Source organism: Globicephala melas, chromosome 6 (assembly GCF_963455315.2).
Source record: "Globicephala melas chromosome 6, mGloMel1.2, whole genome shotgun sequence".
NCBI classification, from domain to species: Eukaryota; Metazoa; Chordata; class Mammalia; order Artiodactyla; family Delphinidae; genus Globicephala; species Globicephala melas.
Genome location: NC_083319.1, coordinates 99,366,989 through 99,380,038, shown reverse-complemented (window position 1 = coordinate 99,380,038; position 13,050 = coordinate 99,366,989). Strand labels below are relative to the sequence as shown.

At 57.1% G+C, this 13,050-nt stretch overlaps 1 protein-coding gene across 3 annotated transcripts; it reads right to left on the bottom strand.

Moving 5' to 3' along the window:
- FHIP2B (FHF complex subunit HOOK interacting protein 2B) lies at positions 1-13,050 on the bottom strand. Of its 3 annotated transcripts, none has more exons than XM_030832576.3 (17): positions 12,946-13,050; positions 8,373-8,451; positions 6,061-6,233; positions 5,296-5,400; positions 4,888-5,010; positions 4,452-4,670; positions 4,149-4,345; positions 3,728-3,836; positions 3,419-3,495; positions 2,869-3,091; positions 2,134-2,279; positions 1,916-2,044; positions 1,659-1,749; positions 1,313-1,456; positions 833-973; positions 521-621; positions 1-391 (listed from the first exon to the last, which is right to left on the bottom strand). In XM_030832576.3, exons 1-17 carry the CDS (start codon positions 12,988-12,990, stop codon positions 148-150), a joined length of 2,346 nt encoding a protein of 781 aa, XP_030688436.1. In that variant the 5' UTR covers positions 12,991-13,050; the 3' UTR covers positions 1-147. The 3 variants fall into 3 exon arrangements, with proteins under 3 accessions (XP_030688436.1, XP_030688437.1, XP_030688438.1); XM_030832577.3 differs by having other exon boundaries at positions 1-286; XM_030832578.3 differs by having other exon boundaries at positions 1-286; positions 2,869-3,058.

Here is a 13,050-nt window from a genome sequence, read left to right as displayed (position 1 = left end):
ACCCGAGAGTGGAAGCCCAGACCTCCACCCAGGCGGAGGTCCCCGGGATGTGAAGGAGACGGAGCCAAGCCCCCACCCCGGGAGGACAGTGGTGGCGGCAGTGCCAGGCGGGAGGCAGCTCTTGGGCAGAGGTGTCGTGTTCCTGGTTCAGACGTGCCCTTCCGGGGGTTCAGAGAGGCGCAGGTGAGGACCATGTGGGGGGAACTTGACGAAAGCGATGGCAGCCAGCTCTTTGCAGAATTCCTCAAGGACTACCACGCCCTGGAGGAGGGTCTGGTGGTCCAGCCTGAAGGAGACAGCATGGCGGGGGTCACGGCTGGGAGGTGTGGGGAGCGTGCCAGCGTGGTATCCCAGTGTCTGTGAGGGATCACCCGGCGGCAGCCACCTCTGTCTGTGAGGAACCACAGGCCTCAGCAACGGGCCCTCCTCTGTCCCCGGCCTGGCGCCTCCCCCACCCGGAAGCCCTAGATTTCCCACCCCAGGGCTCTTCCTTGGGCACCCGCTTCCCTCTCTTACTTACTGCTCCCCGGGGACCTGGCCCATCAGCTGCCTGCGCACCAGAAGCAGTTTGCCTGGGAACTGGGGCACCCTCTGAATTCTCTGCATCAAGTCCCCGATCACCTAGAGTGGGAACAAGAGGGGACTGAGGAGGAGACCAGCGACACTGCCGCAGGGTCCCTTGCTCTGTCGCACCATGGGAGGGGGTGGTACCAGTGCTTTCCCCTGGAGCTGGCAAGGGTGCCCACTCCTGCAGCCCCCAGCACCCCTGTCCTGTCCCCCTCCCTTCCTGTCCTCAGCATTGGCATGCTCCCTCTGGCCTGGGCATCCTTACCCTGACGAGCACAGAGAACAGGCTCCGGCAGCCAGGGGCCAGGTTGATGTAGGGATCCAGGAGGTACTCGTGGATAAGGGGGTGGGGGAAGAGAGCAAGCCGGGACAAGACTGAGGTCACTTGCAGGTTCAGGCTGTACGGCTGTGGAGAGCACGGTGGACAAGCAAGGGTTGGCACAGGCAGTGAGCACTTCTGCGCCCCCCACCCCCCAGCAAGGCGCCTGGCCAGTGTGAACGCGCGCGGGGGCTGGAGATGCATGTGATGTGTGTGTCATGGGTTCCCTGGGGCTGAGGACCAGGGCACGTCAGGGCATGTGGAGCAGAGGCGAGACGGGGCTTCCCGCCTGGGGAAAGGTGGGGCTTGAGGGGGGTCGTGGAGCCAGAGCAGAGAAGATGACTGGACCCCCACGGCTGGGCCCTGCTCTCCTGAAGGACTCCAGAGGCCCTCGCCCTGTGGCAGGGGCCCAGCCCTGTCGGGCACCTGTTCTAGAATCCGGGATATGCGGTCGAACAGCATTCGGAGGAAGTGACCCTCAAAGAAAGGCCGTTCGGGCTCATGGGGGTCCAGGGGTGGGAGAGCTGGTGGCCAGCCCCAGGGCGCCACTCGGGAGCTGCACTCCTGGAACTGAAACAGGAGGGGAGAGTTAAAAGAGTGGACCCAGCGGCCAGGCGGCACCAGCAGACAGAGGGAGCCACGCAGGCAGGTGGGGCTCGGGCACTTGGCCAGAGCTGGGAGCACCTCGGGCGGGAGATCGCAGAGGCAGAGCGTATTAACCCCACGCTCTGAGCGGTGAGAACTGGGCGCTGGCAGAGGCCTTGACACTCACCAGTCCGTAAGCATCGTGGACGTACGTGTCATATCCGGTCTCCTCCAGGAAAGCCGAGGTCTTGGCTTCCTCAGGAACGAGGCAGAGGAAACTAAGAGACAGGACCCTAGGTGTGGAGGTGTCCCTGCCTGGGCCGCCCTGCTCTCCCCACTCCACCTCCAGCCCCGAGGGAACACGCTCCTGGCTGCACCCCAGCAGGGCTGTGGCCAAAGACGGAACAAAACTCAGGTGGCTCAGACTTCCTGACCTGCTCCTACCTGTTGACAATCTCAGTCACCGCTGTTTTGCCATCGGGGTTGGTGACAGGGGCAGGGGGAGGCTTCATGGAGGATTGAAAGCCAGAGTCAAGGAAGCCATCCGTGAAGTAGGGGTCTTCCTCCAGATCTCTGTGCCAGGGCAGACAAGCGAGGCACCAGTGAACGCAGGAACTGGTGTGGGGTGCTGAGGCCTCCCCGAGGCACTGGGTGTCACTTACAGGGTGTCCTCGTAGCTCTCGGGCTCGGGCGAGCCCCGGGCCACGTAAGGGCGGCCCTCGAGGTGGCACAGGATCAGGCTGTGGATGATCTGCTCGTGGGGCTTCTGGAGCAGCTCCTCGAACAGCCGCAGCGTGGCGATGCTGATCTGGGACAAGAAGCGGTCAGCAGGACACCCCTTCCCCACCCCGGCCTCTAGGGGTGCCTGGGAAGTGCTCACCCAGGTAAGAGGAGTGCCCCTAGGAGGGGGTCACCTCCTCCAGCCGGGGGCTAAGGTGGCAGGTTTTAAGGGGAGCAGATGGGTGTTGGCCCAGGAACCAGACGTCTGGCTGGTCCCTGTCCCATTACTAATTTGAGGTGTGGTATCAGGCAAGCCCACTGGCTCCCCGGAGCCTTAGTTTCCACGTCTAACAAATGGCCCGGAGCTGTCAGCCTCAAACAAGCCAAATGAATATAAAAGCATTTTGTAAGATAAAACGTGGCATCACAAGTATGTGATCACAGAAAATTAACTGCGTGACAAAAGCAGTTTGGCTACCTATCACTGGGTCACTGCCTTTTTCTGCCTTTTTTTGGCTGGGGGCGGGGGTGGGGGTGGGGAGTTGGATTTCAATGGCCTCAAAGGTAGAACCACCTGGAAAGCTAATGCAAACGGGAAGAAGCTTCAGGAAGTCCCTTGGGCAGGGGTTGGGGGCCAGGGAGCGGTTAGAGAGGAGGGCCCGCCTGGCCCGCCTCACCTCATCAGAGAGGTGGTCGCAGTGCCTGACGAGGTGGCCGCCCAGGGTGTGAGGGCTGTCCTCGGGGGCTGCAGGCTGCTGGTCCGTGCCCAGGAGGAAGGCCACGGCCTCCCGCAGCAGCACAGGGGAGCGGAGCTGGCGCAGCATGGTGGTGAGCAGGGCGGTGGAGGTCAGGATGCTCTGTTCAGACCTACAGGCAGGGCGCGCTGAGCCAGGCGGGGCCCTTGAGACCAGAGTAGGGGCAGGGAGGGAAGGGGTGTAGGGGGCAGCGCACTTTCCTGGTTCCCTTGCATTTTTGGCTGGTATTTCTCTGCTCACACCCCACCCCCTCCTGAGGTCCTAGAGTCCAAGGGTGGGAGGCCTTTGTTAGCCCACGTAGCTCTGAGCCACGAGTGTGTCAGGGGAACAGGCAAACATCAACTGACGGAGCCCACAGACTCCCATGACTCTGGACAAGGAGGTCCCTGGTCTCAGGCGCAGGAAGGGGCTTGGTGGGGTGGGTGGTTCGCCCAGACTATGGCTACGCCCAAGGGAACTGCACAGAACTTACACATGCAGGAGCTGGGGCTGCAGAATCTCCACAAATAACTTCTCAGCCACAGACTTTGCCAAGGCCTCCGACACCACCTGGGCGCCAAAGGACACTCTCAAACACACTTTACCTCCGATCGGCAATTTTCCACTGAGAAAACAGCTGTGTCCTTGCACAGAGCCTGACAACAGGTAGAGGGTCTCTGCTGACCCCGGGCCCCACCCAGCTCCCAAGAGACCCCCTGGGGCCTTGAGGTAGAGACACAAACAGAGCACCATGAAGCGGGGGACACCCAAGGAGAGCCCTGCCATCGCCCACCCCGCTCACCGTGTGGGCTTCTGTGATGAGGTGGTCGCAGTAATCAAACCAGCCCAAAAAGGCAGCCAAGGTCTCCTTGCCGGGGAAGGAAGCCTCATCAGACGGGGCACTGGGTAACCTGAGGGAGAGCGAGGGAGGTTTGTGAGGCCTGCTTCAGCTATGTCCAGGAAGCTGGGCCCTTTTGCCCTCTGCCCTAGAACCTCTGTTGCGGGGGGTCAGTTCTACTGGGGGCTCTGAGGGCAGAAGCCAAAGTGATGCTTTCCTGGAAGGCGAGAAGGCCCTTGGGCATGGGTTGTGACCTCAGGAAGACGGTGGCCAGCAGGGGTCCCCATGCCCCCTGGAAAACAAGAAGAGCCGCTACCGGGAACATGACGGGCAGGGCTTCTAGCCACTGAAGATGCAGCCCAGCCTTCCCTGGCCGAGCGCCTACCTCCAGCTGATGCCCTCTGAAGTGGCAATGTCTGCGGGGTCCAGGAAGCTGGGCAGGGACTGGTACAGCTGGCAGAGGTGCTCGACGATGGCAGGGCAACAAGGGCTGCTCTGCACCAGGTAGGTGGCAGCTGCCTGGGAAGCCACGCTTACCAGGAGCAGCAAGTTCTCCTGGGCCTTCAGGGCCACCCGACCTCTCTAGGGGATAAGGGTACGACTTCAGTGACGTGCGGCGGATCCCCCAAGTGCCCTCCCAGCAACTCGCCCTCCCCATCCCTGCTCCCTGCGTCTCGGCAGCCGGCACCTTGCTCTTGCACAAGCCAATCAGCGAGGTGATGAGGGTGCTCTCCCCAGGGCCTCCATCTGGCTCCTCAGTCTCAGCAGGCAGCTGGGTGCTCAAGGCCCGGGCCCCCCGGTCAGGAGCTTTGCTGTGGGGCTGCTCCTCGTTCTTGACGCCGGCTGCCTCTCTCGGCAGGGCGGTGGCTTCTCTGGATGCCTCCTTCCTACCGACGGTCTTTCTACCCTGCAAGAGAGGCTGCGTGAGGCCAGGCTGTGGTGCAGACCACGCCCCATGATGGCCCCTTGGGAATACGGGGTGGGCTGCTTCAGCGTGGAGCTGGAGGGGAAGCTGCCTGAGTGCCTCCCCGGTTCCTGCTCCATCCTCCTGCTTCTTCAGAAGGGCCACGGGGGATTGCCCTGGGGTCTGGGCCCTCCCGCTCCTGTTCCCCAGAGGCGCTCACTTCTAGAATATAGGTGAGCAGGGCTGGATCCTGCTGGATCTTGGAGCAGAGGACAGTGGTGAACTGCACCTCCTCCTTTTCTGTGAGGGATCCAGGAACTGTCCCACCAAGTCGGAGAAGTTTCTGGAAGCGGAGCAGGACAGAGACAGAGGGGAATGGGGTGGCAGGGAAGAGAAGGAAGAATGGGGCGGCAGAAAAAAAAAACCCGTGCACGACTGTGGGTTCAGACTCAAACCTGCGGCACGGGTCCTGATGGAGAAGCTGGATTTGGGGTCTTTCTTAGAGTCTCAGAGGGTGTTTTTGTCGAGAAAGGTCCGGTGCTTTGGGACTGGCCTAGGAGCACCCCCTAGCTTTTCTTGAAAGCATAGGCCTCACCCCCAGACGCCCCTTAGCTTCTGGGCCCCTCACCTGCACAGGCCTGTGGACGCTGAGGTAATGCAGGAGGGGATGCTGCACCTGGGCCAGAACCTTGCTGAAGAACTGGAGCACCTGCTGCCGCATGCCTGGCGGGTACTGCGGGTCGGGGGAGAGTGCCTGTCAGTCAGGCGGCGAGGCCACGCCCCCGCCCAGACCGCTCCTCCCCTCACTGCGCGGAGGGGCCTTCTCCGCCAGCCTCCCTCCCTCACGCTTGGAAACTGGCCTCCTCTACGCTGCCAAGCCCGCTTCCTGCTTTTTTCCTTTTTGGCCGCACATGCGGGATCTTAGTTGCGACCACGGATCCAACCGTGCCCCCTGCATCAGGAGCGCGTAGTCTTAACCACTGGACCGCCAGGGAAGTCCCGCCCCCTTCCTGCTTTATTTTCGTCCATAACCTTGTCCTTACTGAACATACTATACGTGGGCTCCTTTGATTATTCTGCCTCTCCCCACTAGAGTTTTCGCCTGTTTCAATCACTGCCGGGTCCCCAGTGCCCAGGACACAGACTGGCACACGGCTGGTCCTCAGTGCATCTTTGATGAACGAACGCGGACTGAACGAAAGGAAACATGTCCTTAACCCCGACGACAGCGAGAACACGCCACCAAAGCAAATAAGCAAGGGCCTGAAGCCTCGGGGTGTTCTGAGACAGCCTCAGTGCCCCGCCCCCAGTGTGAGCACCGGGAGGAGCACAGGAGACCTGCCGGACACCGGCTCAGGTGGAAAGCTCCAGAGGCACCCGGGGTCCTGCCCACCTCGGCCTTGCCCAGCGTGCACAGGGTCTCCAGGATCTTGTGCTGCAGTAGGTACTCCAGACACGGCCCCGCCTCACCGGCCGCCGCCTGCTGCTTCTCCTCGTACACCAAGATGTCCAGCATCTGCTTCAGCCGCCAGGGAATATCTGTTTTCTTGGCCGGGGTGTTTTCATCTAATCAAGATTCAGCAAACAAGGTGAATGGGGTGAAGAGAGGCACTCTGGCTGGATGGGGTCAAGCCCACAGGGCCTAGGGGGTGGAGGGAGGTGGAGGCCAACTTGGAGCAGGCCAGAGACCAGAGAAAAGGGAAGTTTACAGTTGATGCCTCTCTAGTTAAAAAGACAAAAGACCTCCTAGATGAAGCCCGGGATACAGCCCTCTGACGGAGCATGTGTGCAGGCCCCAGCACTTTATGAGAGCAAAGCAGCAGCATTTTTTCTCTGAACCCTGGGGCCTACAGAAGCACACCTGCTAGGGCTTCAGGCCTGCTCTGGGCCTGAGTGGAAAGCTGTGGGCTCAGGGGTCTCTGTTATACTATTTAGAAGCCAGCTTCGATCAGCTTCCAAACAGATAACCTCCTGGGGCCTGTTTATGTCTCTTTTATACTCAAGGAAGGCAATACTCTATTTTTTTTTATAAAGCAAAAAAAAAAAATCCATGCATGACCATGGGTTCAGACTCAAACTCACTGCACAGTGCCCAGGTCCTAATGGAGAAGCTGATTAGTGGGGTTTTCTTAGTCAGTCTCAGAGGGTAGAGTACTTTTATAAAGAAAGTTTTGGTACTTTGGGACTGGCCTTGGAGCACCCCCTAGCTTTTCTTGAAAGCATTGGCTTTTAAGCAGGGCAGCTCACCTCGCCCGCCCCTGCATCTCCGGTCCAGGGACCAGTCTGGAAATTAACGGATTGGGCCCAGGTGAAGCCCCAGGTGGACCCAAGGCAGTTCTAGATCTTTTCCTAGTCTCTGGTAGCTTGGGGCTCCCAGTCTAAAAGCTGCAAACTTCCAGATGTAAAATAAGTCCTGGGGATGGAATGTACAGTATGGTGACTACAGTTAATAATACTTTACTGTATGTTTAAAAGTTGCTAACAGAGAAGATCTTAAAAGTTCTCATCATAAGAAAAAAAAATGTAGCTATGTGTGGTGACAGATGTTAACTAGACATTGTGGGGATCATTTCTCCATATCTCCATGTACTGAATCAGTATATTCAATTGATTACAGCAATTATATTGGCTTGGCCAAAAAGTTCGTTCGGGTTTTCCGTCAGATGCTACAAAAACCCAAACGAACTTTTTGGCCAACCTAATGTGTCCATTATATCTCAGCTTAAAAAAACAAAAGGGATCTTCAGTCTAAAGCAATCGTTCTTAACTGGGGGTGATCCTGCCCCTGCTCACCGGGATATATGGCAATGTTTGGAGAGCTATTTATGGTTATCACAATGGGGAAGGAAGGGGTGCTACTGGCAGTTAGTGGGTAGAGGTCAGAGTTGCTGCTAAACATACACTGTACCCCCCCCCAAGCCCCCTACAACAAAGAATGATCCAGTCCAGGTGTCACCAGTGCCAAGACTGAGGAACCTGGTCTAACAGAACGCTCAGAGGGTCCCTCAGAGTGTCCAAAGGCCACTTTTAATTTCTTGGGTTGGCTCAGGCTGGAAAAAAAGCCTTTAGGAAAGGTGCAGGCTGGAATCAAACCCCAGTCTGAACTCCAGGCGGTGGAAGGCTAGGGATGCAGGAAAGGTTACCTGGCAACCAGTGCATCTCCACCAATCCCAGCATACTGACTACAAAGCAGCCAATGAGACGCTGCCCCCTCGGTGAGTGATCCTGATGGGCCCAGATGACCCAAGGCTTTGGTTTTTTAGAGTGTCGGCTTGGGGAGAAGGACCAGGTGTGCTACATGCCTTGCCAGGTCTCTACAAGAGAAATGCCCTGTAAGTTGGCTCACGGAAAAGAGGAATTTATTCCATTTCTTTTCTTTAATCAGTAAGCCCTAGGCACAGGGCCCAGGCACTTGGAGACTGAAGGCCTGGACATTCTGCCCAACTGGAAGCTGGGGGCAAGTGCGATTCAACCTCTGGGCTGCAGAGTCAGGCCAGTGAGACCTCAGCCTCCCTGTCCCCACTCCTACCTCCCACAGGTCCCCTCCCAGAAGGTCAGGGTGGGGCAGCCCCCACTCTGAACTCATGAGCAGCGGATGTCACCTTCCTCAGGACACCTGCATCTCTGAGCTGCAGGGTGACTCCACCCACACCTTCCTCCCTGCTCCCTCCAGGGATCCCTGCACGGAAGGAGACCAGGCCCCACCTGTGCTTTCAATGTAGTAGTTCGTGATGCCCTTCCAGTGTTCCACGAAGGCCTCCAGCAGGTCAATGCTGGGCTCCCGCTGTGGAGAGAGCAGACACAACCTAAGTGGTCGCCGCACTCATCAGAAAGGACATTCCAGGGCTTCCCTGGTGGTGCAGTGGTTGAGAGTCCGCCTGCCGATGCAGGGGACACGGGTTCGTGCCCCAGTCCGGGAAGATCCCACATGCCGCGGAGTTGCTGGGCCCGTGAGCCATGGCCGCTGAGCCTGCGCGTCCAGAGCCTGTGCTCCGCAACGGGAGAGGCCACAACAGTGAGAGGCCCGCGTACCGCAAAAAAAAAAAAAAAAAAAAAAAGGAAGGACATTCCACCATCTGCTAAGTGTCGGACGTGTGCTAGGCCCTGGAGGAGGCACCGTGATCGTGGGTTCTCAAATTGAACAGTTAAGCATTTTCTCCAGGACATTTGCACATCGTCTCCGTATCTGCCAACCATCTCCTGGTTCCTTTCCTCAGACCCCCTCTCCCTTCTGGAAATGCTGTGACATGAGCACATGTCATGATTCTATATCCCCTGTCCCAGAGCAGCTAAGACTGATGGTAGGGGAAACAGACACAGAAACAGATCATTTCTATATATCGTGGTTATGCTACAACAGAGGTACATAGAGGGAAACAGGAGAGCACCACCAAAACAAAATCAAAATGATACAGATGGAAAATGTGGCAAAGACAAAGCTTTCAGGTCCCTCTTGGTCTGAGAGTCTGAAAATCCGGGTTGAAGGCCACGACAGCTCAGTTCAGCCAGATGGATAACGTTAGCGGAATATTAAGGAAGTACCTTACTTATAATGTGCTGCATCTTTTGTCCACGGCTACAGGCCGTGCACCCCTAGCTCCTCTCCGCTTTGCTCCTGCCCACATCTCCTCTGACTCCTTCGATCGCCCCAGGGGGAATTCTGATCTGCTGTGAGCACCCCCCGAACCTCCCCGCTTTCCCAAAGTGCTCTCTCCATTTCCATGCCCCAGCTGGAACTAACCTTGAACTGGTAACAACCAGTTCCCCTGAAAACTTCTCCAAAAAAGCACATTTCTTCTCTTTTCTTGCAGGGTAAATTTTCGCTGGAGAAAAACGCATAGTCCCTACCTATATCCCTACCTCTTAGTCTTTGCTCCGGCCACTCCTCTGTCCAGGAGGCCCCGTATTCCCCTATACCTGTCTAGGTCCTAGCAGTCCCCAGTGAGGTCCAGCTCAGGGGCACCACCTCCACAAAGCCATCTCTGCAGTCCCCAGATGCATCTCTAAATTCACGCTTTACTGCACCACAGGACGGGGTGTCTCCTCCTTCCATAACTCACTCGGTAGGTATCTGTTGAGTGCCTACCACGTACAAGACACCACGCCTGATGTTACAAGCCATACAAGGCTGTCTAAGAGTCAGTCCTCCAGAAACATGCCGTGGAGGAGAAGAGAATATAAAACACGCTGAATAACTCAACTACTGAAGTAGTGTGAGAACACAGGAGAGGTGGAGAATGACCTTCGGGCGAAGAGGGGTCACTTCCAACAAGTGGAACAAAGAGGCTTTACTGAGGTCGTGCGGGAACTAAAACCTGAAGAGCTGGGTCTGATTTCAACAATTAGAGAAACAGGAGAGACATTTCCTGCAGAAGGAACTTTGCAAAGCATGTCGGGGCCAAGGATGGATTGGTGAGTGTGTGGGGCCTTGAATTTCTTGGCCAAACCAAGAAGTCTGATTTTATTTTTAATTTTTTAAATTTTTTATTGTTTTGCAGGCCGCCGGGTGCAGGTCAGTGACATCGGAACTGTGTGAGGAAGAGTCATCTTGCGGGTGTGTAGGAGACAGACGCAGGATGAATGCTTAGCAGACCATTATGACGAGGAGGAAGCAATCACACTGAATCAGAGGCCTTGAAGTATTCCCCCGGCCTTGGCGGCCCAGGCAGTCTTGTCTTCTCTCAAAGTTCGCTGTGGGGACCACGACTCTTACAGGAGTGGCACCTCGCACAGTCGTTCCAAACACACCATCCATATGGAGTGACAGCATCTTATCACATTCTACGTGATGCTATTATTGTTGAGTGAGCAGTCATCTCTCTGGGAGACTGTGAGCTCCCTGGGGGCCAGGGTTCTGTTTCTGCCTGCCCCTAAAGGGCTCTGCACAGAGTGATTACTCATTGATATTTACTAAATATCTCAGCAAACTCCTTCAGCCCCTTCCATAGTTCCTTGTCTCTGGGAAAGCCCTCTGACCACGCTACAGTCAACGCATAAGCCTGTGATGGGGTCTCATCTAGCCTTAAAATTCATTTATAGTCTCCTAAAGCCTTAAGCTGGACTTAATTCGAAAAACAACAATCCAGGGGCTTCCCTGGTGGCACAGTGGTTAAGAATCCACCTGCCAATGCAGGGGACACAGGTAAGAGCCCTGGCCCAGGAAGATCCCACATGCTGCGGAGCAACTAAGCCCGTGTGCCACAACTACTGAGCCTGTGCTCTAGAGCCTGTGAGCCACAACTACTGAAACCCGTGTGCCACAACTACTGAAGCCCACGCGCCTAGAGCTGGTCCTCCGCAACAAGAGAAGCCACCACAATGAGAAGCATGTGCACCACCAATGAAGAGTAGCCCCTGCTCGCCACAACTAGAGAAAAACCGCACGCAACAACAAAGACCCAACGCAGCCAAAAATAAATTTAAAAAAAAACCCAGCAAGAAAAGGAGAAACAGGAGAACAAAGATTAGCCAAAACAGACCGTTAGAGCTAAGAAAGCAGGGGGGTAATCTTTACCTGAATCTGTTATTAGCTACTGTAACTCCAGCCCAAGGAAACTGCACCAAATGATGAATTTTTTAAGATAATATTATATTTACAAATAACACTAAAGATTGCTATTCTATTTTGTCAGAAGAGGGCAGGAAGGAGCACTCTTCCTCCTTAACTAGGAGTCAAGCAATTTGCTGGGGGTTTTAACCCGGTGACCCAGCCCTGGGAAGACCTATGCTCAAGCTTGGGGGTGGGAGGGAGAGGGGTCCCCATCTCTCCTGATGGTCGCACGGGGCCAGCCAAATTTCCAGGGCGTCATCTGTATGTTGTATACTGAGGGACCTAAGATCACCTGCCTAAAAATATCCCCCTTGACCAGCAATACTCCTGCAGCCACTGACACTGAAATTTCCACATAGGAAGCATTAGAAATTCACTTCTCAGGGCTAGGGTCCTGTCTATCCAGTCCACCCACCTTGTGTACGGAGCTTTTCCAGAGAGGTATGAAGGAGTGTCAGATTACTTTCTAAAATGACAGTTATTTTGATTGGGGATGGGGAGGAAGGGAGGAGAGATCATTTTGGAACCCCCTCCTGAGGCGGGATGGCCGGAGGCTCCTGAACACCGGCTAGGGCAGGGCTGGGGCGGGTGGGAGAGGAGGAAGAGCTGAAGCTTTTCACTTTCTTCACAAGTCTGCTTAAGGCTGAGACTGCTCTCACTCATTAACAAGCTCTGATTTGGTGTGCGTGTTGGGGAGGAAGGGGATGCAACCCAAGGGTGTTTCTCCTGAGAACATGTGATACACTCAACTGATCAATTAGGGGGAGGGTTTATACTGTGAGACAAAAGAACTGTTAACTTCACAGGCAGAATCTTGGCAGGGTTGCTTTAACTGGAGGGCATCACGCCTACCCTATCTAAACGGCACTTTTATCTCGCTCAATGAAGAGAACAGCCGCCGTGGGCGCCTCTCACCAGCCTTCAACCCCAACAGAAAATGGCAGAAACACACACTCCTCGTCCCCGCTGGCCGCCCCAGGCCGCACCGCAGCTGGCCTCTCCTGACTCAAGGTCAGTGGGGCTCGGGCTGGCCTGGTGTTGAGACAGTATTCTGGAAACCGCGCTTGTACCCTGCAGACGGCTGTTTCCTGGGCCAGGCGACCCCCTTCCCGCCCCCCCCCCCCGCCCCCCGACTGTATCTGTACCCTTCCTGGGGACTTGGCCAGTCCGGAGCCTGCACTTCCCAAGTCCAAGGTGAGAGGGCAGAGTGCGCCTGAGTGTGGTCTTGGAAGCGGCCGAGGGCTCGGAACCAGGGTGAGGGGCAGCTATTTTTTAAGGCCGGGTGACCAGGGAGGGAGGAGCGTGGGGGAGGAGGAAGGCACCCAAGCTGGGGGAGGGGCCTTGGGGGGAATTTTGGGAAGAAACTATTGGGTGACTAGGGATCACTCGGCACAGAGGAGTTTGGGAATTGGAAGAGACTCGGGGAGCAGGAGAAATAAACAGGAAGCAATCCGGGGAGAAGGGTTAGGGGCCGGAGCGACCTGGAGAGGAGCTGGGAACACGCGCGATTCGGAAAGAAGCCAGTGGAAGCGGGGAGCGCTCCGCGGGAGGGGCGCGCCGGGGGAGTGAGGAGGCCCGGGAAGGGGCACCACGGCGCGGGTGGGGGGGAGTCCCTTCCTGGAGGCGGCCCGCGCCCTCCGCCCGCCCGCGTGCCGGCCGGCTCCTCCCCCGGCCCCGCGCCCGCCCTTCCGGCGCAGGCCCCACGCGCCCCAGCGTCCCCGGCCTCACCGCCCCCATGGCCTCCTGCAGCAGCGCCCCGAGCCGGCTCAGCATGACGGCGGCCCGGCTCCCGGTTCCCGGGCGGCGGCGGCGGCGGCGGCGGCGGCGGCGGCG